Here is a 24197-nt window from a genome sequence, read left to right as displayed (position 1 = left end):
CCGTTGCATGCTCTTGCTCATTCGTCATCGCCCCCCAAACCTCTGAAAATTCATATTCATTGTCCTCTTCGGGGTTGGGGTCGAAGCAATGGAAGATCCCACTAAGCTCTTCCCTGGTGAGCGAGTGCCAACGGTTCCCTAGGCGGAAATCGATGCTAAGTGAAAAATTTTGGCGGCGATCCTTAGTAACCTTTAGCGAGCTTAGGAACTCGAGAGTATACTTTCGAAACGATGGCCACTTCCTTTGGAACATGTAGACGAGGCCATTCCCATCACCCACGTCGCACAACTTCCAAAAATCCTCCATGATCCCCAAAGTTTGGAGAGGGAAATCGTGGGGATATCTAGAAGGTGCCGTCTCTCGGGCCGACACTTTCTTCCACATAGCCTTTTGCTCTTCCATGGCAAGGCTAATGCCATAGTTCTTCGCATTCTCTGGTTTCCCTTTTGATCCCATTATCCTACAAAAGAAATTACACTCTTAGAAGAGTACCAACAAGTAGGAGATCAAAAGTTCCCCCAAACTTGCATTCAACCAAGTAGAAATCAAGAGATAAGAACTTATATGCACGCTTGGGTAAAATAGCATCCTAATTTCTAGCATAATAACATGTTAAGCAAAATCAACAAAATTAGGACACAAAAAATCATCCCCCAACGTGAATTCATCCCCCATGCAGAGACGTATCAACCAAATATCCATAAGAACCAACAATCTCTACAACATCACAAATATTGCAATTCATGGAAGTAATAATAGCCTCACAATGCTATGAACATGATTGCAACTTTTAAACACTATAAACCAAGAGAGAATCATCATTCACAACTTAATAATCACCAATCAAGCAAAATTTAAACCATAGAATTCAAAAATTCATACACATAGTCATCCCCCATCATGAATTAAGAGATTCTACCGAACAATTCACCCAAAATAAAGCACAATCCATGGAAGAAGTAAAGCAAAACTCAGAAATTGAGTTAGGATTCATACCTTTTTGTGGAGAGAATTTGTAGAAGAAGAGCTCTAAACTTGGAGAGAATTGAGAGAATGAAAGTGTGGGTGTGTGAATTTGGTGATTTATCTAAGTGGGGGTGGTGTGCAAGGAAAGAATTTGAGAAGGAATGGGAAAAGGAATGAAAAACATACCTTTTATGGCTCACTCCCGTCTCTGGACTGCGTGTGGTGACCGCCGCGTCTCTCGTGGCGGGCCGCCACACGGGCCTTCGTAAACAGCAATCCTGGCGGGCCGCCGCGGCCCGTGCAGCGGTTACTCTGGCCCGCCCTAAGCCCGATCCTTCCTGCACATGTTAACACACGTGTGGCGACCGCCGTGCTTTAAGTGCGGCGACCGCCACCAAATTTATTATTATTATTATTATTTTTTTTTTCTTTTTTTTTTTTAAAAAAAACAGAACATAAAAAAAACGAGAAAATAAAAAAAAATAAAAGAAAATTGGGTTGCCTCCCAATAAGCGCTTTTGTTAAAGTCGTTAGCTCGACTTGAAATGTCCCACTAGTTGGGCGGATCAATAACTCGAGTGTTGAAAATTGGCATAGGGAGCAACTTGGTCCCTAGCTTCTTCCACCACTTGTACTTCCCCTCTTTGGTTTTGATGACGTATATCTCGGGGTCCTCTTTGGGTGTTTTCTTTCTCTTCTGTTTCTTCTTCTGTGTAGCAGATGTAGAAGAATTAGCATCACCCTTTTTAGAAGAGTGTCTTACCTCTTTGACAATGTAGATAGTGGAGGTAGAAGGATCCTCCGCTTCAAAGGGATCTTTGGGCTTGGTCAAGTCGGTAGTCATGACTGCTCTGCACTGTTGTTCCATTTTTGCCCGCTTTGCCTCCTCAAATTTTAGCATCTCGCTCTCGATCTTATAGGTGGATTGACTATGATTATCACTGATTGTAATCTCACCACGACCTACATCAATCAAAGCTTTGCAAGTGGCAAGAAAATCTCGCCCTAAGATTAGAGGGACGTTCTTGTCTACTTTCATGTCAAGCACAATAAAGTCGGCGGGAAAAATAAAATCATCAACCTTAACTAGGACATCCTCAATCATACCTACAGTCTTGATAGACGAGTTATCTGCCAACCTGAGTGTTACGTCTGAAGATTTGAGTGGCCCAATGTTGAGCTTTTCGTAGTACTTCAGTGGCATGAGATTGATGGACGATCCTAAATCGCACAGTGCTTTGTCAACCTTCCCTTCTCCAATTCGGCACCTAATGATGAACTGGCCCGGATCTCTTTGCTTCACTGCCCGTTCCTTTTGGGTGATCTCGCTGCAATGATGCGGTAGCTTAAGGTCGGCTTTAGTCAGCTTTTTCTTCCTCATTACCGCCTCCCTTAGTAGCTTTGCATACTTTGGTATCTCCTGCAACGATTCAACAAGAGGAATGTTAGTATGGACCTTGCAAAACATGTTAAGGAAATGCTTGAACTGCTCTTCAAGCTTGAACTTCCTCTTTGGCTGAAAAGGGAGTACAATCCCGTTGTGCCGCACAAGCTCCTGCTTAGTGGACGATTCTGCCTTCTCTGTGGCGGGCCGCTGCGGGGTGTGCGGCGGTCCGCCGGCGACTGGGCAGTCCTGCCTGGTTGGTGTCGCTGCCGTCTCAGTGGCGGGCCGCTGCGTGGTCTGCGGCGGTCCGTCGGCGACTGGGCAGTCCCCAGATTTCTGCTTTGCCACCCACTTCTTGTTAATATCATCCACTCTCGCTGCTGCCTTTGCTCTATCCTCATCTAACTTCTTCTGAATTTGCTCCATTTGAGTGGTAATATTGGTTACAGCTGCCGAGATTGTGTTTATTCCTTGCTCGAGGTTGTTTATCCTTGCTTCAACCACTCCGATCTTGGTGTCATTAATCTTCCTATCTTGCGTAATTACTTCCAAGATCTTCGTGATTCCTTGTTCATACTTGTCTTCCTTCTTCATCGGCTCAACCACTCCTCCTTTGCTAACATTAAATCCAGCAGGGGGTTGCAAGTAATTATTGTTAGAATAAGAAAGATTTGGGTGCGGACGGTTCCCATTATAATTATTGAAATTGCCGCCCCCCTGATTAGGGCGATAATTGTTATTGTAGTTTCTGGGACCGCCTCCTTGCACGTAGTTGATTTCTTCCACAGTTGATATGGCAGTTTCGGGTGCATTGACTGCCACTATGGAGGTTGCCGGAATTGGATCTTCCTTCCTCGAGATGTCCATTTGATCAATCCTGACTCTAAGTTCTGCTAACTCCTTAGCAAAAGAACTTTCTTCGGCCTCTTCTATGGCTGCTACTCTTCTCGTGGCATGCCTTTCCTTCGACCACCCCCGACTGTTGGTGGCGAACTCCTCGATCACCGCCATGGCATCCTCTCCTGTCTTTCTTAGAAATCCTCCATTTGCCCCTGAATCAAGCATAGCACATATTTTCTCGTTAAATCCATTATAGAGGATTCCTACCTGATGGTCTATGGAAAAACCATGGTTTGGGCACTTTCGAAGAAGAGCTTTGAAACGAGCAAATGCCTCATAGAGGGGCTCGTCATGGCCTTGTGTGAACTGAAAGATCTCACTTTTGAGCTTCAAAATAGTGCCTGGCGGGTAGTATTTGTCGAGGAAGGTAGCTACGATGTCCTTCCATGTGGAGACCTTTTCTGGTGGCATACACTCAAACCACTCTTTAGCAGAATCAATCAATGAGAATGGAAAAAGTCTTACCCGTATGGCATCGTCGTCGACACCATTTAATTTCAGAGTGTTTGCGATTTCCACGAATTTGGAGAGATGGCGGTTAGCATCTTCAGTCGCCCTACCTGCAAAAGGAGTTTGCTCGACCCTTTGGATAAGGGGCATGCGTAACTCAAAATTGTTAGCATCAATACGAGGGCCGTTAGGAAAAGTGATCATATTCCCATGATTGAACATGTTCATCACAGGTAATGTTTCTCTGTTTTTCTTTTCCATGGCTTCTCGGGCTGCTCTCTCCGCATCTCTCTCATCCATCAGCAACTTCACCATCTCCTACAGCTTCTCAATATCTGTTCGGTCACCCATTGTTCCTAATCCTTTTTCACTTCTTATTATTCTACGAGTTCTTTCAAGCTCTAAATCAAGCGGCTCTAAGATGTACTTCCCAGAACGCGTTCGCATACAAAACCTGCAAGACTCGAAAACAAAAACAAATTAAACTAAAAAAAATTAAAACAGAAAGCAATAAAAATCCAAAGTAGTAAAATTATCCGTTTGAAGATATCACTCCAAAGTGAATTGTCTTCCCCGGCAACGGCGCCAAAAACTTGATGCACTTTTTATTTGCACTATAAATACCTGCAAGTATACAGAGTAGGTATAGTATAGCAAAAGGTTAGTACCGGGTATCGAACACGGGGAAGATGTACACAAAGTGTCTATCTTCTACTAGAACTCAATTACTATATGGAGAAACAAGAATTTTTGGAAACTTTTTGAAAACAGTAAATATTAAAAACAGTAAACAACTAAAAACAAGCAAATCACGGAGAGAAAAGTATAGAGATAAGGGGAATTCCAGGGATGTGCGTTCACTTTTATGGTTATACAAATTCCAAACTACAATACCCTAGCACAGTTAATACTTTGAAAGGACGAGTCACCTAGCTTATGCTCATGCGATACAAACGTTGATTACTAACATTAGGGTTGTCAATCCTAACACGTAACTCCAAAAAGCTCCTAAGACCCTTGAAAAGTCCTCACTCTCAATTAACAGTGCCGTTTTAAAGGAAGCTAACTGTAGTGTCTACTAAGTGGATCTAACTCGCTAGAACTCTGTCACAGTTATGAAGCAAGTTGTATTGAATCATACATAATTGTGTCACTCAATTATGAAGCATCATGATTAACTTAGGGAAGAAACAAAGTAAAAACAAAACGGATATTAAATAGAAAACAGAATTGTATAACCAAAGTTGCTACTAACACATCCCTAGAATCCTATGAGTTTAGTTACACATGACTGAATAAACTAAAAACATAGATTGAAGGGAAAGCAATTTGAACATAAAACTAAAGCAAATAAAACCCATAGGTTGAATCCTTGTCGTTCTTGATGTTCTTGAAATCCTTCTTCAACTCCTTGCACAATTGAAGTACTCTAGCTTTTGATCTCTATGAATGTGTTCTTGTTGTGTGAAAAAAAAACTCTTTTTTTTTATGAAGCTTGAGGTCCTATTTATAGGGGAAGATTATTCCTCATCATAGAAGGAAAAGATCTTCAAAATTTGGTAAATCTTGGAGCAAATCTAGGGCTGGTCGGACTCGCCGCCTTTCTCCGGCGGGCCGCCGCACCTTGGCCGGCAGTCGCCGCGTTGGAGTCCAGAGATTCTGACCCTTTGGTGGCGGACCGCCACATGTCCTCCGGCGGTCGCCGGGCGAGACTCTTCTCCTAGCGTAAATTTCCGAGGCGGGCCGCCACATAGCTCTGACCGCCGGGCGCCGGCGGTCGCCGTACAACTTCGCGGCGGTCGCTGATCGCCGTCTGACTCCAGATTTCCAGACTATGCGTTTTTACTCCCCTTTTCGGCTCAAATATGCACATTTCTCACAAAACACGTCAAAATACCAAAATGTATAGAATATGCAAATAATGGACATGTAGAGTGATTTTGATGACAAAAACGGACCAAATAATGGCCTTAAAACAGTGCAAAAACCGGGCGTATCACACCACGTACGAGGATTTCTAAGCACAATTCCCCTAGAAGGGAGGATGGGGACGACATCGCGTCCACATCCGACGACACCCTCAAAGAGATGTTTTCCTCAATCATGAAGGAGATGCGCGATGCGCGGGGAATCATGAATTCTATGCAAGAGGGATTTACGGCATACCATGAGAATATATCTCTCATAAGAGATCGAGTTAGGCATAACCATTCCATAGCACCTAGTGACCGAGAGAGACATGATAGGAGTGACTACAAGTCAAGGTATCACGATGATGGACTTGATAGAGGGAGTAGAAGGGAACAAGTACCAAAGTTCCATGGAGAGTCTAACTCTAAGAGGATGAATGATCATGGTCATCTTAAGGTGCATGAGTGGTTAATAGGAGAGGAAGTCTCAAGTAAATCAAGGGAGAGCTCAAGCCCTCGAAATTATGGTGATGACACAAGCCGAAGAAGCATCCCACCAAAGAAGGTGGACCGATCTCATCCTAGCCATCACACGAAGGTTTCATCGTGGTTGTCATCTAACTTCACTACTTCAAAGAGCTTGTATCAAAATAAGTGTGGCAATGTTAACCACTTTGTTAAAGAGCATGTCAAGCATAGAGTGGATTTTGTTGCCGATGATGATGAAGAGTCTTCCACGGCCGTACATGGAGAAAACGCTCGCCCAACTTTCAATGATGGAATGTCTAGCATAGTGGAAGCCGGGGACGGAAGTGAGCCATTAAATGCCCTTCAAATCTTGAACAACGAACCAAAGCCACATGAGGTTGATAATGGGAATAAGCACTTGAGAGGGAATCGAGAGAAAGAGCAAAAGCTAGAAAATGAGAGCATGCTTCAAAAGCAAATAGAGCATGAGAAAAGGCGAAAATGTGAGATGCAAAAGCCAAGAGAGAGTGGTGGGGGTGAGTGTGAATCAACACTTTCAAGAGAGAAAAACCACAAGCATGTGAGAAAAAAAGGTTGCTTGTTAGATTCTAAGATCATCCATGGGAGGGCTCTAAACCACCCTATCATTTTTGCCCTTGGTGGGGAGAATGACCTTTATTTCACTAACTCTTATTACTTGTCTTTTCTCTTGGATGACATTTTGAGACAGGAATTGGAAGGATTGGAATGTGAACCTCGAGTCGTGGATGCACCGAGTGACTTCTTACCGGTGATGAACTCATGGACGCAAGGTCAAGTTGAATCACCTCTTTCCCAAGGTGAACTTGATCGGGATTTGAGGACAAATCCTTCAAAAGAAGGAGGGGATGATGTGAATTCGGGTGTCCTAGAGAATAATCGAAGAACCGGATTTGAGGACAAATCCTTTCACAAAGAAGGAGAGGATGATGTGAATCCGGGTATTCACAATCATAGGATGCAACGACATCGAGGGCCATGGGTTGATTGGGGTCCGAAAAGAAGGTGGAGATATGACAAGGAGCCAAGCCGGATTCGGAGGTCTGACTCAAACCAGAATTTGCCTATCAAAATGATGTCCAAATTCTGTTCTAAGACCACCATTATCTTCATCGTCAAAAGAGCTTCGCGTGAGTACCTTACACGCCTCAATCGGAGCTCAGATGAGAAAGTTATGGCCGTTTGACGAAAGTCGCGCAGAACTGCCAAAAATGCCCGGCCACATAGAAAACGCCCGGGCAAGGCCCCAAAACGCCCGGGCCGGGCGTTTTGCCCGAAAATGCCATTTTTTAAGACTATTTTCCCTATTACTTTTGTTTTAGTATAAATACTGTTTTGTAGGGTTTTCATTCTCAGCTTTTGAATATTTATAAGAGACCATTTCTCCATATTTGAGAGCTCACTTTCTTCATCTTTTGAAGACTTATCAAATTCCTTCGGGTTGCATTCGATCTTTTGCCGGGCTAAGGTTGATTGTAAAGGTATGCTTGCTAGTTCTTGTGTTGCTAGTTTGTGAAGCCATTAGGTGTTTGTATGTGAAAGTGCCTTTGGGATTTCTTTCTTGTTCTTCACCTAAATCATAACACTAATCCATCCTCTATCCTTTTATCCATTTTTCTTGTTCCATTTCTTGGTTTATCTTATTTATTGTTGGGTTTATTTACAAGAATAAGTACGGGGCAAATTCATGAGTCTTCAATCTAGAAGATTCACATTAGTTACACTTTAGTAGATTATTGTGATTGAGATTCAATACTACACAATCTATGTTGCTAATCCTATTAATCATTTGATGCAGAGTCGATGTCTGATACTCCTGACATATCGGCTAATGTTCTACATGTAGCCTTTTCGGAATTTAATAAACGATACCTTGAGTTGGTTAAGGAATGGGAACCGCAAGAAGAGCTAAGTTGTTTGGTGGGAGTCATAATCAAAGGAAATGCATACATCGCAAATGCATGAGATTGTAGGGCAGTGGTGGGTAGAGTGCTTGGTCCCAAATGACAGATTCCATTGCTCCCGAGGCGATGGGCTGGAGCTGGACAACAAGCCATCAAATTACCAACAGAAGTCCCAATTCTTCAATTCAAAACGCATGAGTTAGAACCACTTAATCTGAGGGTCCACAGTGCCTTTCACCATAAAGATTACTCCAACAGTTCCAAGAGCCTCCTTTCGGTGAGAAAAACAAACTCAAAATTTAGTTACTACTTTCCCCTAGATCACGTTCGTGTCATGTGTATATATTTGTTAAACTCAGACTGCAATATCATTCTGTGACGTGCTGAAGAGTAGACATTTTGTATGCCTCAACACTTGTTCAGGATGAACTCAAACCGTTTCATGCAGGGAATTGCGATGAAACTACTGAAATCCGCTTTGAAATCTAAGGGTCGAAGGAACTCGATGATACAAAGAGGACAACGACCCATGACGACATCTCAGTGGTAGTTCTCTTCTTGGATTACATCACCGGTAGCAAATGCAATGCTCACTCCGTAATGTCTTCATGAAGATGAGAGTTGATTCTAAGATTGATTAATTGAATTCGCATATATGTGCATAGCTGAGTAGCATATGAAACACAACATAATCTGATATAGACATCTGGAGTAATTGTTTTTGATAGTTATTGTTCTATGTGAAACCTAGCATATTCTAATATTTGCATTGTTTTTGTTAGTTACTATTCTATCATCATTGGATTTTCTGCTTCTATTGATCCATCTTTATTATCCTCAAATTTTATATAAGTACCTGCTAGTGATTATACCAAGAAGATGCATAACTAAGTGGCATATGTAGCACATGATATAATTATTTACTTCTCTATCATCATATGGATTTTCTGATCTATCTTTTTCCAGTTAAATATAGATAGAGGAATATGCATCTGATCACAATATTTATACTACTTCAAAATACAACAAAATGATGAAAAAGGGGGTTATGCACAGACTTAGGAGGCCTATGTGATACGAAATAGGTATGTCATCTAGTTGAACTTCTCTGTTTTGCGAAGCAAGGTGAAGCATGAAACTATATATGTCTCCCAGCTTGAATTTCAGATTATCAGAGTCGATCACTTTGGAAATTCTGAATTCTGCCACCACCTTCACAAAGAAAATCAATTTGTAGAAGCAGCAACAGTTTGAAGAAGAGTGAATCAAGATTACAACTTTGTCAAATACTATTAGTTTATGTCTAAAATGATAGGAAACCTCAAACTTGATATAGTAGTACATGTTAGTCATTGCATCAAAGAATTAATAATGAAACACAGGAAATTCTGATACTATAATTCTTTTTGTCATATGGATATTTTGATCTAGCTTCTTCCAGTTAAATAGAAATACAAGAATATGCATCAGATCACAATATTTAATTTATACTACTCCTCAACATTAGATAATATTGCAATATGTTTATCTTAGAAGAAACTACCTTACCGAATTTTTGGTATACCGAAAATTTCGGTACAGTATTGATATGGTGTTTTGTCATACTGTAACTTTCGGTACGGTATACAGTATAACACTCACAGTACAGTATACTGTACTGGTACACTGAACCACCTCTAATTAGAATCATACAAGTACAAATTTTTTTACTTATTTAATCATCATTCGGCATCAGGCTAATGTCATGTGTTCAAATAATTAATTACCTCTTTATATATTCTCTGTATCTTACAAATTTGAAATTTTGAGTATAAATATAAATCCAAAGTATACTTTATTGAGATTTATTTTTAATTTATGAGAAACCCTGTTCATATTTTGGAACAAATATGACCAAAGAACTTACGTCAGGTTGTATTAGATTATGCTCATAACTTGGGATCATGTTGTACTATAAATTATGATTGGTCAAATACCCCAACTTTATTGAAAACATTCTATTTATTGTTTATTACAGATAATTTTAATTAATGGATTACAGCTTCCTTAGTTCCTCCTAATAATTAATCAGGTACATTAGCCACTGAATTAAATAAAATAAAAATGAGAATGACAATGTCTCATGAGTCATTATGAGTATTTTAACAAGGGAATAAATAAATATAATCCTTACAATTATACATATAGTACTACTAATTAAGCTACAGGATACATATGATCGAAGATCGATAATAGCTGGAGCAGTGGATTCTATTAAAACTATTTTCAGGACTTGCTATAAATCTGATTCTTATAATAACTCAATCTTATCATTACTAGTTTATAGAAGATCATGGTGTAAGCTTTAAAATATATACTTAGGCCATCTCCAACCATTTACGCCAAACTCAAACCCATTTTTGAGTATACGTCACACCAAAAAGTAGTTTTACTCCAATCATTTACACCATCTTTAAGTTTACACCATTTTTGAGTATTTATCTAACAAAATTTTGGAGTAAACACCATATTTGGTGTTATTCCATTGAAAACTCCAAAAATGGGTTTAGGTTTGGTGTACGGTTGGAGAAATTATCTACACCAAAAATGAGTTTTGGTGTACGATTGGAGATGGTCTTAAAATAGCCTTATTATATTAAGTACAAATCACTAAATCAGTATATATGGCTATTGAATTCGTTGTAGTATGATTTATGGTTGTCTTGAGATAACAAACGGTAACAAAAGTATCAACACGAATTTTGTGTAAGATCTGATACGTCTAAATGTTTTTATGCTATGATTTAAATAAATTTCTATAGTAGCACCCAAATCCGGGTATCTACACATATAATCTATGTACATCGGATATGTCAATTAAGAATATGCGCTTTCCGTTTACAGCGTAAATTAAATTATACTAGTATTCAGCTATAAAAAATAGAAATCTAATACCCAACAAGGTTACAAAATTAGAGTCTATTCTTATTATTTAAGCCCAATAAATTGAAGTCCACATAAACAAATTTTTAATGGGGCCAGAAACCTTTGATTGGCCCAAGTAAAATAAGTCTAAGTCAATTTCTTTTGGGACGTATCCTTTTTCAATGTTCCATTTAAAATGAGTCAATATTTTTTTGAATAAAATATAAAATAATTGCTCTACTACCTAATTTTTTTCTTATAATTTATTTTGTCTTTATTCCTCTACTTTATTATATCCCCACTTAACTCTCTAGTCACCATTCTCTTAAATCCCAAGTAACTATTATCAATTATACCTTACTTTGAAAGAAATAGGAGTGTAGGTCTAGAGTGGAGAAGCTCCCAAAAACCTGCTTCGTCACAACAGAACATATGGTGCGAAAACTTGTCTACATCCAAAACCGTCATGCATTGCTGATAGGATAAACCTCTTACGGGCTGATCGGCGATCGATAAATATCTGTCGCGCCCGTCAAGCAAGACTTTTCTAACTTTGGAGAAGCCAATGAATGATAAAATAATATTGATATTCTTGAATGATTTCAAATGATTACAATGACTTCTATTTATAATGCTAATAACTAACTTAATGAACAAGAAAACAAAGATATGGAAAAGATATGAAAATCTCTAATTTAACTAACTAAATAATGCTAACGCTCATATCAATTGCATTCACCGATCACTAATACTCATAATTAAATTCAGTGTTAGAATTTTTAATATCTAATTATAATTAACCAACATTGGATTTAATCTCTAGTTGCGCATGCATTTGCATACCTATGAAGATCACTATAACAAATATGCGTAATTAACAAGGGGGTTTAAACAATTTATTCATGTCCTTGCTCATTTCCTATTAAATCTGAAGTAGCAACACTGCTAGTTGGTTGTTATTGTCTTATTCAACATTCATTCAATAAGCATTACACACAGAGAAACAATGAAACAAATAAAAGAATCACATAAATTAATAGTTACATTCACAAGCCAACAGTAAACGGAACACCGGTAGCAGGCAGCCACTGTCGACCAAATATAAGGTTCGCGACCGTGAACTGGGCTGCCTCGTCCGTGTCGTTTATATCGTGGTAACCCGTCCAATTAACCCGATTCTCGGTAAGAGCCCCCGGCCCGAAATTCCGATACTCCCCGTAATACAAAGTATCCAATGCAAAGTCCGAATCGCCCCACTTGGACCACCCTTCCGGGTCCACCAGATCGTCCAGATAGCTCTTCATCACCACCGTCCTCGAGTACTCCTGCCATGGCCTCCCCAGATACGTCTTCACCGATTCCACCACCGGTTTGAGGTCCGGCGCCGCTAGGATCCGGCAGTTGTGGATCGATATGCCGGTGTTCTGATACGGATCGCCCCGCCCCTGCGCCGTGATTATGTTGGCCTGCCCGACCAGGGGCTTCCGGGCGTAGATGATGGAGTTCTGGATGACGACGGCGGCGTTGCCGAAGATGACGTCGACGGTGCCGTATATGTAGCAGGATTTGTAGAGCTGGCGCTGTGCTTGTGCGAAGAGCGTGTCTTGGTAGCCTTCGAAGCTGCACGCGTAGAACACCGAGAGGTCCGAGGCTGACCTGAGCGCCACCGCCTGCCCGTTCTCTGCCCCGGCCGTGTTGCGGAAGGTGATGCCACGCGCTATGAATCCATTCCCATCCACACCTGCACATCCAAATTCCAATTACTTAACATATAGTACTACTATATGAAATAAAAATAACTACAGTAACAAAGAAGTGAAACCACTGTATATTTGTGGACCAAATTTAACTAAACCAGCAATATATCAAATGACTGACCAATAGTATATAACCATGAATGGATTTCTATCACATATGGATTAGTTGAAATGTTTTTAGGTACCAAATGTGGCAGTGCTGTATGTTGTGAAGCCAGCGGAGGAGCTCCGGTTGGAAGTGATGATGGTGTTTCTGACTCCGTCTCCGACCAACATCACCTTAGTCATGGTTCTGTTGATGAGAATGTTCTCCTCGTAGACTCCCTTCTTCACATACACGATCACCCTCTTCTTCCCTAGCCGGTTAGCCGTCGCGTAGTTGATGGCCTCCTGGATGGACATGAACTGACCCGACCCGTCCTTGGACACCGTCACGTTCGCTCTCGACGCCCACACGTAATCCTGCAGCAGTTTCCGCTCACCCCCAAGCATTCTGCGATCACTGGACTTCTCCAACAGAGGCGCGTTCGCTGCGAGGCTGTTCCTTATCATCTCGGAAACGTTTCCGGTGAGGATCGGAGAGGTGAAATCGGGGAGGCTGAGCTGGCGGGATCCGGACACGCAGGTCTCGATGCTAGTCAGCGCTGCGCTGAGCCACGTCTGCGCGTCGTGAGCCGCGCTCGCTTTCATGATGATGCTTTGTAGCGTAGTGTTTAGTTGGAGGATAGTGTTGTCTATGAGATCTTCGCACTCTCGCTGCAGCATCTTCTTGCTCGCGGTGTCGGCCGTGGAGCTGAGCTCTATGGCTAGGGTTTTGGCCGCGGCGGCCCTCTCCAGCGCGGCCGCAACGGTCATGGTCAGGAAATCGTGGTGGGATTTGGGGTGGAGTTGGTTCATGTGGTGGTTGCAGGGGTGGGGGTGGGGGGTGGTGCTGCACCACCATTCGATGTTTGTAGCATTATCAGGAACTTGTGCTGCTGCTTCATGCCAAGATGTGAGATAAAGGAAGAATATTGGTAGTATTATGGTAGTAGCCATCCTATAATATTGCAATGCGGAGTTATGATAGTTTGCTTGGATTTAGAGATGTTGCCAAGTTGGTTTGAAATGGTGGGAAACAAGGATGGTTTGTGCAGTTAAATAGTACTAAATGGGATCAAATAGAATTAGTGTGCTAACTTTATCTTAAGAAGAAAGAGATACTACATATCCTTGTTTCATGGATCACTGCTATTGCAATCAAGCCGGCCGTAGGAAGTAGTGATTTTGTGGGCAGTTGAATACATGGAATTTGATCATACAACCGTGTGATTTTAGTTTTGGAGGTGAAGCAACACGAATGGAAGAGGTAGTAAATCAATTAAATAATTAGAGAGGATATGGAGTAATGTTGAAATATGGAGCCAATATGTGTATAATATAGGATTATTTGAGAGATGTCTGAATTCAGGCGTTTATTTTGGCAAGTCAGCCGTCGTAAGATGAGTTTAGTTTACGATATCTTACAAATAGTTCGTATTTCTTTGGTTTGAGTCCAACAGCAACAACGTTAATAAATAGTTGACCGATGCTGTTAATTTTGTTATAGAAATGCGGTTATTTTCAAAAGGTGATGCAGGTTATTGTGGTTCTAAGATTTTAATGTGAATATGTGATTTAGTTTACGTGAATTTATTGCACCTTCTAAAGCCACTTTACGTAAGTGAAGAGTTTGGTAAGGATTTAGAAAAATATTCTGTGAATGCAACGCCATCTTTATAGTTATTTTATTTTATAATTAATGCTTATTTTCTGAGGATTTGAATAATTGATTTGATTTTGCTACTGAAATATACTCCATGTTTCATTACAAATCAAATAGGAGTACTACTATTCACATAATCATTTTCCGTATAATAAAGACTCTAGCAACATTCCCAAGGCATTCACAATCAACCAGCAATATAGGAGTAGCAGTACATCAATTGTTAACTCATCATTTAATTGCTAACTACAACTAATTTAAGGTAATATAATTTTAAAAAATGTGTGGATTTGCCACGTGTAATTTTAGTTTTTATTAATTAAATCGAAAAAAATTAAAAAAAAAACACAAAATTAGGGTTTTGGATGAAAATGTCAATATAGTGTTTCGAAAATATCAACACAATGCTTTGAGAATGTCAACACAAATTTAGGATTGACATTGTATATGCTTTATATTGACATATTATCTTAGCTGTATCGACATTAGCCTGTGTCGAAAAATACGAAAATTCTAGATTTTTTTTTCAAATTTTGACGTCGGAACATATGCATGTAGTATATCGTTGGAATCCTTATAAAATTATCTTTAATTTGATATATGTTATATGAATTTAAAGTTTTGAGATTTCTTTTAAAAGTTAGTCATAACTAATTTGACATTAATACCCCTATTGATTTTTATTGAAATTAATCCTATAGCCTTATTGACGTTTTTTTTTATCGTATTGACATTTTGTGGTTAATGATCTAGGACTTTAGTTTGAATATCTAATGGCTATTATTGAGTTGTTGTTAGCAATTAAGCATTGGGTTAGCAAGGGAGTATAGTAGTATAAATCAATCATTTTGAAGGATTTGGCAATCAACCATTTTTAATTCGTGGATAAGCTTAAGTTATTTTGAATTGTTAGGCACTTTTAGTTTTGTAATCCCAGTCCTATTAAAAGTGATTGATATTTTTTTATTCTATAAGTAATCAATTTCTACTTTTAACAATTAAAAAAATAACACATTAATCTTTCCTATTTATTTTTCATTCCTTTATATTTTTATCTCTTCTAACTTATTCTCTCTTCATACTTCATTTAGTGTAAAAATGTTCTCCAACCATACTCTATACCCAAACCCATTTTTGGATTTTTTTAATGAAACAACACCAAAATTAAGATAAACACTAAAATTGAATATCTACTGCAAAGTTATTTTATATATTACATAATAGTCCTTATAATTAAATAATTATACGGCCATAATCTGTGTACTGCGTAGTCAGCGTAGATAGTTGAATCAGTTGGCATTATTTGCAGATATTGAGTAGAGACATGTTAGCTTGTTGTACTAGGGTCTAGGAAATTTGGTTACACACAATTTTTTCATGGAATTTGCAAATAATTTTCCAAATAATTAAATTGGAATTAGCAAGCTGATCATAACTTATGTTTTTTTTTTTCAAATAATAACTAATAAATTTTAGCTATTTTATGTTTATCGTGATATGTTTGAATTTATATTTGAATTTTATTATAGCAGTTTAGTGTATTTTAATTTTAAAAGTAGTGTAATTTTTTTGAACATAGAGTATATTTAATACATAAATATATTAATAAGAAATTTTGTATACTAATTTAATTTACATAAATTATTGATAAAATAATGTGGAACTAAATGTAATTTAAAAGAAATATGTAGGTATAATTGAAAAGGTATAAAAAGTATATAAATATGGAATATTCTTTTGAGTTTGAGTTTGGAATAAATGATCTGAGCAAAATTATTTTTTGGTGTGTCCCATACTCAAAAATGTGTTTGAGTTTAGTATAAATGGTTGGAGATGGCCTTACAATTGTATAATTAATCTTGCAAATCCTCCACCAATCTACTAAATCAGCACACAACTCCATTATCTTTACTTCAAACACGGGTCTATTCTGTTTATTAATGAGGTACTAGTTCTATTCCACAACAAGTTTCCATATATTAATTGAAGGATTCAGTTTTTATTTCGAGAAACATAAAATAAAGAGTAAATTATTAAAAAAAATATGAAGTTTAGTCAAATTTTCTATCCTGCAATTATTTAAAATGACCTATTACATCATAATTTTAACATTTTTCTCAATTATTTCATAGTCTAAAATTTTGGAAAATATAAATGATTTGACAAACAAACCATGCGAACAAAATGTTCGGTTAACTAAACTAAGTCATTAATATAACTTAGTCAATTATGTTGATAAATTTAGAAACATAGTATGAGGAGTAGTATTTTTGGAAAATATAAATGATTTGACAAACAAACCATGCGAACAAAACGTTCGGTTAACTAAACTAAGTCATTAATATAACTTAGTCAATTATGTTGATAAATTTAGAAACATAGTATGAGGAGTAGTATTTTTGGAAAATATAAATGATTTGACAAACAAACCATGCGAACAAAACGTTCGGTTAACTAAACTAAGTCATTAATATAACTTAGTCAATTATGTTGATAAATTTAGAAACATAGTATGAGGAGTAGTATTTTTGCTATGTGATAATTGAGAAAAATATTAAAATTATAATATAATTAGCCATTGTTTAAATTGTGAAATTGACCAAAATTTAACTAAATTCATAATTTTCCCTTAGATAAAATATCAATGATATCATTCCCTTTATACATAGTATCACCAATCACGGGTCCATCTCTTATCCTCAACACTTGCTCATGTCGGTCGAGTAGTGACACTTGGATATATCGCATGTGCATCAATAGTATAAACACTCCAATTATATACTACCAAACTCTCAACTTTAAATTTCATTGATTCCATAGAATCCATGAACTAAGCGTTCAAATCGTACATACATGACCAACTTATACACTTGCAATTGTACTACACTAAAAAAGGCACATGCTTAATAAAGTAATGTAGCAATATTTATAAACTAAAAAAGCATGGATCAATGATGAAGAGTAGTAGCATAGGTATTGAGGAGAGACAAGGCGTTGCTAGTCATATGCGCCACATTCACAATCTTCCCTCTCACCGCCCATATAATCTTCCCGGCGAAGCCGTCCATGCAGGTCTCCTCATCCGCTGAGCCACGTCTGAGCATCGCCGGTCACGGCCTCGATCTGCTTCACCTCCGCCAATGTTTTTCTGATGGCCAGCTCCTCCACGCAGTCCTGCATGGCGCCGACCTCGCGGGACAGCCTGACCATGTCGGCGGTGGCTAGGAGCTTGGGGTTTTGCTGGACGGAAAGGGAGGAGTAGCAGAGCGTGGGGTAGGCGGTGGCGGAGCAGGATGTACGGATGAATTCCGTGCTCCTCTTCGACCCGCCTACGCCTCTGCTTTCGCAGACGGAAACCATGACTGCGGCCATCACTATTACAACGGTTGATATGGCTCTCCACCTCATCATTTTTCGGATTAATGTGTGCTATTTTTTGGTTGTGGGAGTATTGGTAGAGAAAGAGTCTATTTATACAGAAACTTTGAAATCTCATTAGTTAGGAAAAATGTCTATTAATTTGAAATTAATAAAAATTACTAATTTGGGCAATAATGTGACGAGGTGGGACTCTCGATCACGGCCCATATTGTTATAAAGGTTTTAGATTTTTAAATTATAAAAGTGAGTTGATTGACATTTTTCAAAAAATGCAAAACCAAAGTTCATGTGGGCGTTCTATAATCATTCTATCGTGGATTCTAAAATTTTCAGGCCATAAGTTATTTTAAGCTGAGGAGTTTTAAAAAATGAACATATAACTGATATTTTTAAGAAAACAAAAAAAATTAGAAACACAATCTATAGTGATCTCATAGATAAATATAGATATCAATGCAATGCAACCCATGTAATGTGGAAAGTTACCAGCATTCCTCTATTGACAGGACTATTGCCATTATGCCATACCATACATACACATTTAATATGCTTGTTTATTTTTTTTCATATAATAATAATAGTAGTAAAAGGAGGTTTAATTTAAATTTACAATCATTTGGACCTTGTCGTAAATCGTACTCAACTTTTAGAACTAGTTATAGTAAATTCATTCCTTCTAATCCTTTTGCATGAGATTCAATATAAGTTCATCTCAAATTTAATTATGGATTTCGTAAATCAGTATCTTGATTTGTCCTCATTGTTAAATTTATCGCACCCTTTCCGGAATTTCAAATCGAGCGCTAATTCCATTGCATCAACTTCCAAGTCACTGTTTCAATTGCTAGAAATAAGTCAATGTTTACGAGCATTTTCGTCAACTGATAAATAAAATTACTAGATATTTTAATGAAAAATAAATATAATAAAATAAAAATACATGCATTGAAGCAAGTGGCTGAGTGGCTCTATGATAGTAGTATGATTTTGAAGACCGGGTTGGGCCTATAGGACATGGAAAATTTATTGTTGCTTTGAAACTATTAAGGATGACGTGAAGGGTACCCCATTATATACAATCTCTCATACAAAAAATGTAATAGTAAACTTTTAAAGAGACTATATATTGATAATCTTTTTAGCCGTCGGAAATATGAACCCAATTATTTAGTTATTGGTGACATTAATCAAACAAGTAGGACTATAATTTCGCAATTGGACGAGATTGATCGCCATCATCTTGGACCAAATGTGGGCTCCCTTGATATTTGATGAATATCAGGCGGCCGCTTATATTTGAGTCATTTGACAAGGCAAAATGCATGAAAATAACTTGAGGGGGTATAAAATATACCAGAATTCGGGGTTAGAAGTATACCGAAGATTTTGATAAGATAAATGAAGTTTTGAGTGTGGTATACTATGACAGATTGACAAGATAAATGAAGTTTTGAGTGTGGTATACTATGACAGATTGACAGTTTTAATACTGAATATCATACCGACTCATCCCTAGCAATACTTGCAAAATCACATAAAATAATTTGTGTTCTATACTTCAATATTATAAATTACATATTGATTGACTTCCATCTGTCATCATTCAGCACAGATATTCACTTCATAATATTGTCTCGATGGTAATCTTCAGCTACATTTCCTACTGAATGGGCAATCCAATTGATATGTTGATATAGCTTCCGGTGCGTTCATAACTAAAAACACTCACCCACACATGTACGTTCTTACTAAAGGCTTGAACATTTCTATACTTTTTAACTGTATATATTTAAAACATAAATTACATTACTATTGGTTTAATTAAGCATAGTTATCAACACCTAAGAAATCCATCAATCGTTGTAGAAATAGTATTTACTGAGACCCATATTCGTCTGCAATTCATAAGAAGAATTTGACAGAAAGAATAAAGGTTAATTGCCTATAAATACACATACAATATCTAAATATTATTTTTAACTCAATTTATTTTCTTGATTAAAAATACTAAACTAATTTTTAAGAATTTGGCCCAAATTAGAATACACCTGTCATGAGACAAGCTTGTGTGACAATTTGAATGCAGAAGTAGCTGATTAAACACCATACTATTATATGTACAAGTACATCTATATGTAGTATATCTGGTAAGTAGGACAAACAAAGCTAAATCATTCCTCTAGACTTGTAAAGTTTACTCTGCCACCAGATTTTTGGTAAAACAAATTATTGTGTTTAATAGATCAATAAAGTTGTCATCTTCTCAGTGTTTTTGTGGTTTCAGAAATCATGGGATCACCTGGCATTTAAAAGCATATTATAAGTTAACAAGTTCAACAAATACAAAACAAATAAATGTAAAGGCATGTGCGATTCGGTCACCATCTAATCATTTATGAATAACCAATGTGAGACAGAACATTATGATTTTACAAGAAATGAACACTGATAGCACAGCCAATTAATTTCTGTTGTATGAAAAGATTTACTTGCATATTGGACAAATTGATATTTGACTAGACATCTTGAGTGCACCAACTGACCAACTGATACAAAAAAACGGTGTATCCAGAAAAAATGTAAATAGTAAAGAGAAAATATCAGAAAAATGTTAAAACATTTTTTTCATCAATGTCATGCCTTCTAGTTTTCATCATTGGTACATTTTCAGCATTTTTGTTAAACTATAACGACGAATGCAGCCACACATGCTTTATGAAAAACAACATTTTTACATGAGGATGAGACCAATATGTCCCACGTCACTTTCAGACGACGATACATAAATTTCGATGTTGGAAAATTGGCCTTGTGACTTTATTGAAGAATATGGTGAAACTTTGTGAACCAATTAGACAAATTGAAAAGCAGGACATAACTGGAAAAGGTTAAAAAATTATGACATTATCTTGTGTTCCAGAGGTGAAATATGCATTGATTTTGGCACCAAGATAAAACGGAAGTACTAGTAACTAATAGTAAGCTCAAGAAAAGCTTTACATTCCCCTACATCCATTCAACTTTGACATTACCACACATGTTCAATTTTACATTTATAGTTTTTCAGATGAGTTATATGATTCATCAGAGAAACAAGGTAATCATAGGCTGGAGCTAATCTCATTAGATATAGAACAACTGGTCCTAGAGCAGCTAATTAGAAGTTTTTAATTAAAGATGATATATAGCATTTTCTAAACTATCAAAGAGCCATTTAAGTAACATTTTTCAATCAAAAACTACAGAAAACTGGATACCTCAATGCAGCAAATATTGGAAGAACCCTTTCATATATTTCATCTTCTGTTCCAGTACCATCGATCTGCAAGTGCTTGAAATTTGTTAAAACTGAATATCAACTAGAGGCTCTTGAATGGAACAAATTTTACAACCACAGATAAAATAAGGTGCATAAGCAGATTGTTTTTTATGTGAGTGTGACAGTGTGTATTTCATCTTCCTTCCATCTCAGGATAAACAGCACCTGCAGCTAATTAGCTGGTGTAGGGTGTCCACAGCAGAAAAAGTAACAAATGCAGTGAAACTACAGTAATTTAGCTGTCACCAATAAACCAAGTTGATACCTTGTGAAGTATTCCTTTCTCGGAGTAATACTTGATCACAGGAAGGTTGAGTTCTTCAAATACGCTCAACCTTTCCTTGACTGTATCAATATTATCGTCAATTCGCCCCTGCGCATTAAACTTTCTTTGTTAATAAGTAAATGACAGGAGAAAATATGCATATGTGGAAAGCACCTGATTACGGTTTAGCACTCGTTTCACCATTTCTTCTTTAGGACAATCAAAGAAAAGCACAATGTCTGGTTCAACCCCACCCTACAAATATAATTCACAATTCAACTCATGCCAATGGCACAGTGATAGCAGGCATTATATGCAGCCAGATACCCTTGTAATATGCCACATAGCAATCATATGGGCGCAGATAGTGTGGAAGGAGATGAGTATAAATGCTAACAGAAATTGAAAAGAATAAAGAGACTCAAAACTGACTACTTACAACTCGCTCATATGCTATACGATTCTCTTCACTTCTTGGAAAGCCATCAACAAGAATTCTATTGTTTTCACTGGCTTCAATGGCTTTTTTTATCAGTTTAACAGTCACTTCTGAGGGAACAATTTTCCCTTCCTTGATTGTATCAAGAATCATGGAACTGCAATAGGATAGGACATGACATACATTATATAAAGTTGCATCAACTAAGATATCCACATTATAAAATATGTATAGTTTTAGTTCTTACCCATTTTCACTATCAGAATATATTTCTTTCCTCAACAGATCCCCAACACTCAAGTGGGTAAATCCAAAGGTGTTAACAATCCTTGTACACTGAGTACCTTTTCCACTCCCTGGACCACCTGCAAATACAAATATAATATCAGAACCACCCCCCCTCTGGATCTTGATGAGTATCATGATATTTCTATGTAATGAAGTCTTGTTATATTAATTCGCCAACTAAATTTCAATAAATGAGAAGAAAAAGGGAGATTTGCTTATCCAGGTTCAAGTGGTTCATTTTTCTAAATTAAAGTATTAGGAAAACCAGAAAAACCCATGATCCATGATCACTACAGCAGTTAGGGAATGCTTGGTGCATGCAGATTTTGTTGGAAGTTTCTTATGGTAACTGTGTTAGGCAGTGTGATATATCAATAATAAAATGCACAACGAAAATATATACATGTTTGAATGCATTTTAGTAAAAGAAACTGGAAACCAAGTCTGTCTCAGGGAGACAACCAAACATTACTTTATATACTGAATACAATCTTATCCAGTAAAACCTTCGATTGCATAAGCATAACAAGCTAAATAAAAGCACCAACTTGACATTATCTACGAAAAATGAGGTCATGTGCTACAGTTAATTAATACTGGCAAGTAACACAAGACCATCAATTTGGATTATCAAACAGAAGATCAGTAATGATTATACACATAAGCAGCTAATATATTCTTTACTACCCAAGACGAAAGTTACAAATGGTTTCCTTCTTGCACCAGAGACTCCATCTTCTGCCTGTGTCAATTAAAGAAAAGGCTCAACAAATAAATCATCAAAATATCTTATTGATATTTAATAGTAGTAGTAAAAATACAGGACTTTTAATTTACTAAACAGCCTTCCATGAGAGAACATAAAAAACAGTTGCAACTTACAACAATTTGGGTCAATAGACATCATAAGCTTGTAAGATCATAAAAACAAAAAACCAAAGAAAAATTCAAACGTCCAGCCTAGATAAAGGACCCTCGAGCTGCAACTCCTCTGCCAACACAACCCGCCCTCTCAAGATGTTATACAACTAATAAACAGGTAAAAAAATGTGAAAGAAAGTAACTTATATCTAAGGCACCCTAAACAAAGAGCATGTAGGGATAGAAACATAATGAAATGCCTGACGATAATTAATTACGCATCACTCTCAGAATTTAAAGCTAATAACCATATAACTAAAGGACGGACCAAAATCAGATAAAATCAACCTAATCTAAGAAAATAATTTACGGATAACTAGTCGTGTTCAGAATTAAGCTCCTCGCATATCTAAATGTTCGAGAAATAACGTAGAAAAGGAACATGAATTCCCCCCAGACTTTCAATCATAGTTGAATGGCGACATTGTTTATCGAAGTACTCGCAGTAAGATGAGGAATAAGAGAAAAGCGAGCTCAAAAATCATGATCAATTTTTCCAAAAACTCGATAAAATGGAAGATGTGAATCAACGCAGTACCGGATTCAGAACGCGAGTAGAGAAAACTTGGGAAGCATTGAATCCATAGGCCACCTGCATCTGAGGAGAGGAGAGCGTTGCTCAATCGCGCTTGAATTTGATAGAACAACAAGAATCGAAGTAGTAGAAAAAGGCGAATGTTGAAATACCTGATTTAGGAGGCGCGATTTAGACGAAGAAAGCATCGACGAGAGAGAAACACCGCGCCTCCACATTAGTGATTGTTCGCAGAGAGAGAGAGATAGTGAGAGAGGGAGATGCGAGCGAGTGGCAGTTTTAAAAGAGGTTGTGTGTTTAGAGGAGAATCATTTGTTAAACAGATCGTGGGGCACCTCTCTCTATGTCAATAGAAAGGTCGATTAGATAACTATTCCTTCCGTTTCACATTTTTATTTGTCTATAACAAAATGGATCAATTTTTTTATTGAAAATATAAACGCAGATCAAGATGCAATTTCTATAGTAGGAGTTCTAGAAATTCTAGAATAATACACTGAATTACTACTTCATCCGTCTCACTTTACGAGTTTTGGTTGACTATTTTTAGATTTCTCATCTCAGGAGTCCCGGTTGAAATATTCCATAAATGATACTACTTCATAGACTACATATTCTACTA

At 37.4% G+C, this 24197-nt stretch overlaps 2 protein-coding genes, 1 non-coding gene and 1 pseudogene across 4 annotated transcripts; 1 reads left to right on the top strand and 3 right to left on the bottom strand.

Moving 5' to 3' along the window:
* The first annotated feature begins 3474 nt into the window (after positions 1-3474).
* LOC148926429 (small nucleolar RNA R71) lies at positions 3475-3581 on the top strand. Its single transcript, XR_016131893.1, has one exon. It is a non-coding gene; the product is annotated as a small nucleolar RNA R71 (small nucleolar RNA).
* Positions 3582-11972: 8391 nt separating this feature from the next.
* Positions 11973-13752, bottom strand: LOC125190724 (pectinesterase-like). The gene is made up of 2 exons (XM_048088101.2): positions 12869-13752; positions 11973-12667 (listed from the first exon to the last, which is right to left on the bottom strand). The coding sequence occupies exons 1-2, from the start codon at positions 13719-13721 to the stop codon at positions 11973-11975; spliced, it is 1548 nt and encodes a 515-aa protein (XP_047944058.2). The 5' UTR covers positions 13722-13752.
* Positions 13753-17201: 3449 nt separating this feature from the next.
* LOC125189715 (pectinesterase inhibitor 11-like) lies at positions 17202-17883 on the bottom strand (annotated as a pseudogene).
* Positions 17884-19889: 2006 nt separating this feature from the next.
* LOC125186989 (UMP-CMP kinase) lies at positions 19890-23923 on the bottom strand. Of its 2 annotated transcripts, none has more exons than XM_048083485.2 (9): positions 23728-23919; positions 23579-23638; positions 22807-22861; positions 22079-22196; positions 21832-21988; positions 21567-21647; positions 21393-21500; positions 21066-21130; positions 19890-20107 (listed from the first exon to the last, which is right to left on the bottom strand). In XM_048083485.2, the coding sequence occupies exons 1-9, from the start codon at positions 23791-23793 to the stop codon at positions 20104-20106; spliced, it is 714 nt and encodes a 237-aa protein (XP_047939442.1). In that variant the 5' UTR covers positions 23794-23919; the 3' UTR covers positions 19890-20103. The 2 variants fall into 2 exon arrangements, with proteins under 2 accessions (XP_047939442.1, XP_047939441.1); XM_048083484.2 differs by lacking the exon at positions 19890-20107 and adding an exon at positions 20185-20354 and having other exon boundaries at positions 23728-23923.
* Positions 23924-24197: the final 274 nt, after the last annotated feature.

Source organism: Salvia hispanica, chromosome 5 (assembly GCF_029641045.1).
Source record: "Salvia hispanica isolate PSC_SH4W2 chromosome 5, Shi_PSC_v1, whole genome shotgun sequence".
NCBI classification, from domain to species: Eukaryota; Viridiplantae; Streptophyta; class Magnoliopsida; order Lamiales; family Lamiaceae; genus Salvia; species Salvia hispanica.
The sequence above is the reverse complement of the archived record's forward strand: the minus strand, read 5'-3'. Positions and strand labels throughout refer to the sequence as shown.

Coding starts and splice junctions, on each gene's coding strand:
- LOC125190724 (XM_048088101.2), bottom strand. CDS start 13,721: ATGGCTACTACCATAATACTACCAATATTCTTCCTTTATCTCACATCT. Junction 12,668..12,868: donor ATACAGCACTGCCACATTTG/GTACCTAAAAAC, acceptor TTGGATGTGCAG/GTGTGGATGGGAATGGATTC.
- LOC125186989 (XM_048083484.2), bottom strand. CDS start 23,793: ATGTGGAGGCGCGGTGTTTCTCTCTCGTCGATGCTTTCTTCGTCTAAA. Junction 21,648..21,831: donor GTATAGCATATGAGCGAGTT/GTAAGTAGTCAG, acceptor TTATATTTGTAG/GGTGGGGTTGAACCAGACAT. Junction 21,131..21,392: donor AGAAAGGAATACTTCACAAG/GTATCAACTTGG, acceptor AAGCACTTGCAG/ATCGATGGTACTGGAACAGA.